General features: G+C 51.6%; 1 protein-coding gene across 1 annotated transcript in view; it reads right to left on the bottom strand.

The window, feature by feature from the left end:
• Positions 1-2282, bottom strand: part of ANAPC1 (anaphase promoting complex subunit 1) — a 26480-nt gene that overhangs the window by 21266 nt on the left and 2932 nt on the right. The window contains exons 6-8 of the mRNA XM_027704135.1: positions 1910-1983; positions 1528-1673; positions 657-877 (exon numbers count right to left, since the gene is read on the bottom strand). Coding sequence (XP_027559936.1) covers positions 657-877; positions 1528-1673; positions 1910-1983 — 441 coding nt within the window. The remainder of the gene's footprint in view (positions 1-656; positions 878-1527; positions 1674-1909; positions 1984-2282) is intronic.

Raw genomic sequence — 2282 nt, 5'->3', positions numbered from 1 at the left:
GAGGATGGAAAGAGGACCTTCAAAATCAGGGACAGGATCAAAAGACACAGGACAAGGCTGGAAAGAGGATCTTCAAAATCAGGGGCAGGATCAAAAGACACAGGACACGGCTGGAAAGTGGATTTTTACTATCAGGGAGCTCATACCCTGACTTTGAAAAACAACAAAACCCCACCCTAAACTAGTGACTAGTTTAGTGTCAGATTCCTTTACCAACACACATCCCAGCATATGAAACTATTTCTCCATTTAATTTCCAGTCATCCCTGCCAGAATCCAACAGATGAGATTTCAGGAGGAAGAAACCCAACGTTTTCAGTTGCGTGGTCCATTCCATTAAAAACCTCTCCCAACCTCTTCCCTCTAATTGTCTTTCTTTAAAAAAGTGACCCAAACCCACTCCTGGGACCTGCAGACATTCCCTGACTCCATGACAGACACAGGCTGTGTCGTGACAGAACAGCCTCCCTGGCTCCTGCACAGGATTATCCTGCTGTGCTATCGGGATAAGGGGATTCCAAGAGGGCTTTCAGGTGCTGCAACACAAGAGGCACCTGCACCTCGGAAGGAGAGACTTCTAAGGGCAGAGAAAGACAAGCAGCAAACCCAGACGTGCACGGAATTCCATCCTTTGGGATGTGCTGTGCAGTGCCCACCTCAGTGCAGCCATGTTGGAGATGGTTGGGGAGCGGGACTGCAGGCTGGGAGAGGACCCGGATCTGCTCTGGCTGTGGATGGACGAGTAGTTCTGGAAAGGGGAGCCCCCGGGGGAGTCTCCTTTGGAGAAGCTTCGGAGGTGGGCGGTCAGGGAGCTGTTGGTGGCCGTGTGCTGGGGGGTGCCCACCTGCTCCGGGAACTTCAGCACCATGCTCTGCTCCTGGAGCACAAACCAACAAGACAGGAGGGGCTTTTTCCATCAGTTGGGTGTTAATTCCTGCCTAGGAAGGTGCTCAGCCTTATGGAATTATTCCTACCAGCCACCCTCTCCCACTCCCACAGAAACTGCTCCAATGGTTTTCATAGAATCCCAGAGTGGGTTGGGTGGGAAGGGACCTTAAAGCCCATCCAGTCCAACCCCTGCCATGGGCAGGGACACCTTCCACTAGCCCAGGTTGCTTCAAGCCCTGCCCAACCTGGCCTTGGACACTTCCAGGGATGGGGCAGCCACAGCTTCTCTGGGCAACCCCAACAGCCCCATAGTAATAAGTTTTCATGGCTCTAAGTTACTTCCCACTAAGTTATTTCCCACTTTTCTTACAGAACACAACAGTTTGGAGCCCAAACCTCCCGGTACAACGTATGGAATAACATGTGAAGCACTGCATGATCCATGACCATCCCCATCACGTGACTTCCCTGGCTGTGCTCCAGGCAAGAAACCACTTGAAAAATAAAACAACCACCCCCAACAAACACCTGACTCTTACAAATCAAATAAATCACAACTACCGGGTGCTTCTCACACCCAGGAAATGGGAATACACGGGGGTTTTTTGTAGTGATGCTCAGTCCACGTGGGATTGGTACCTCAGGCTTCACCCTCCGGAGAGCCCAGACCGTGTGTAAGCTCTGCACAGTGTCGTAGGTCATCACAATGGAAGGGTCAGAGCTGAGGAACACGATCCTCAGGGTGTGGTCAGCCACGTACTGCACCCTGGAAGATCCAAACACACCTGGGAAACAGGAGTTAGCTCTGATCAGGGCAAAAGGATTGTTCCTGTAACAGTATTACGAGCATTTTCCACACCCTCTTCCCTCCACCGTCTGGGTTTTGTTCCTAACAGTTTCCCTGCCCACGAAGCAGCTTTAACTTATCACTTGAAAGTGATTATTTCCACATTTTTTAACACAGAAAATGCTGATCCCACCCCGAGGGGCTCCAGTGACACCCCTGAAGGGGCAAAAATACCTCCAGACTTCCAGACAAGAGGAGTGATCTCATCCAAGGGGTGCAGCATGCTGAACATCGTGGGCAAAGGCTCCCTGGGGAGAAATCAAACAGATCAGAGCCTGGAATCTGACAGGAGGGACATCTAGTCCATCCCCAGAAGCTCGCTGGTTTAACTGAGCAGAGTCAACCTTTTCAGGGCCTCTGTTTCTAATCCCAGCTCTTCTGGGTGCTACAGAATCCCAAGTGCCTGGGATGGACACATAAAACCCCCACAGTCCAACTGCTTCCTCTGGGATCCACAGAGGGCTTCCACAGGGACTGGGATCCTCACCCAACAGGGACTGGGATCCTCACCCAACAGGGAACAGGATCCTCACCCAACAGGGAACAG

The sequence above is a fragment of the Neopelma chrysocephalum genome, unplaced genomic scaffold, assembly GCF_003984885.1.
Source record: "Neopelma chrysocephalum unplaced genomic scaffold, ASM398488v2 Primary Assembly neopelma1_257, whole genome shotgun sequence".
Lineage (NCBI taxonomy): Eukaryota > Metazoa > Chordata > Aves > Passeriformes > Pipridae > Neopelma > Neopelma chrysocephalum.
This window is presented reverse-complemented; position numbering and strand designations above follow the sequence as displayed.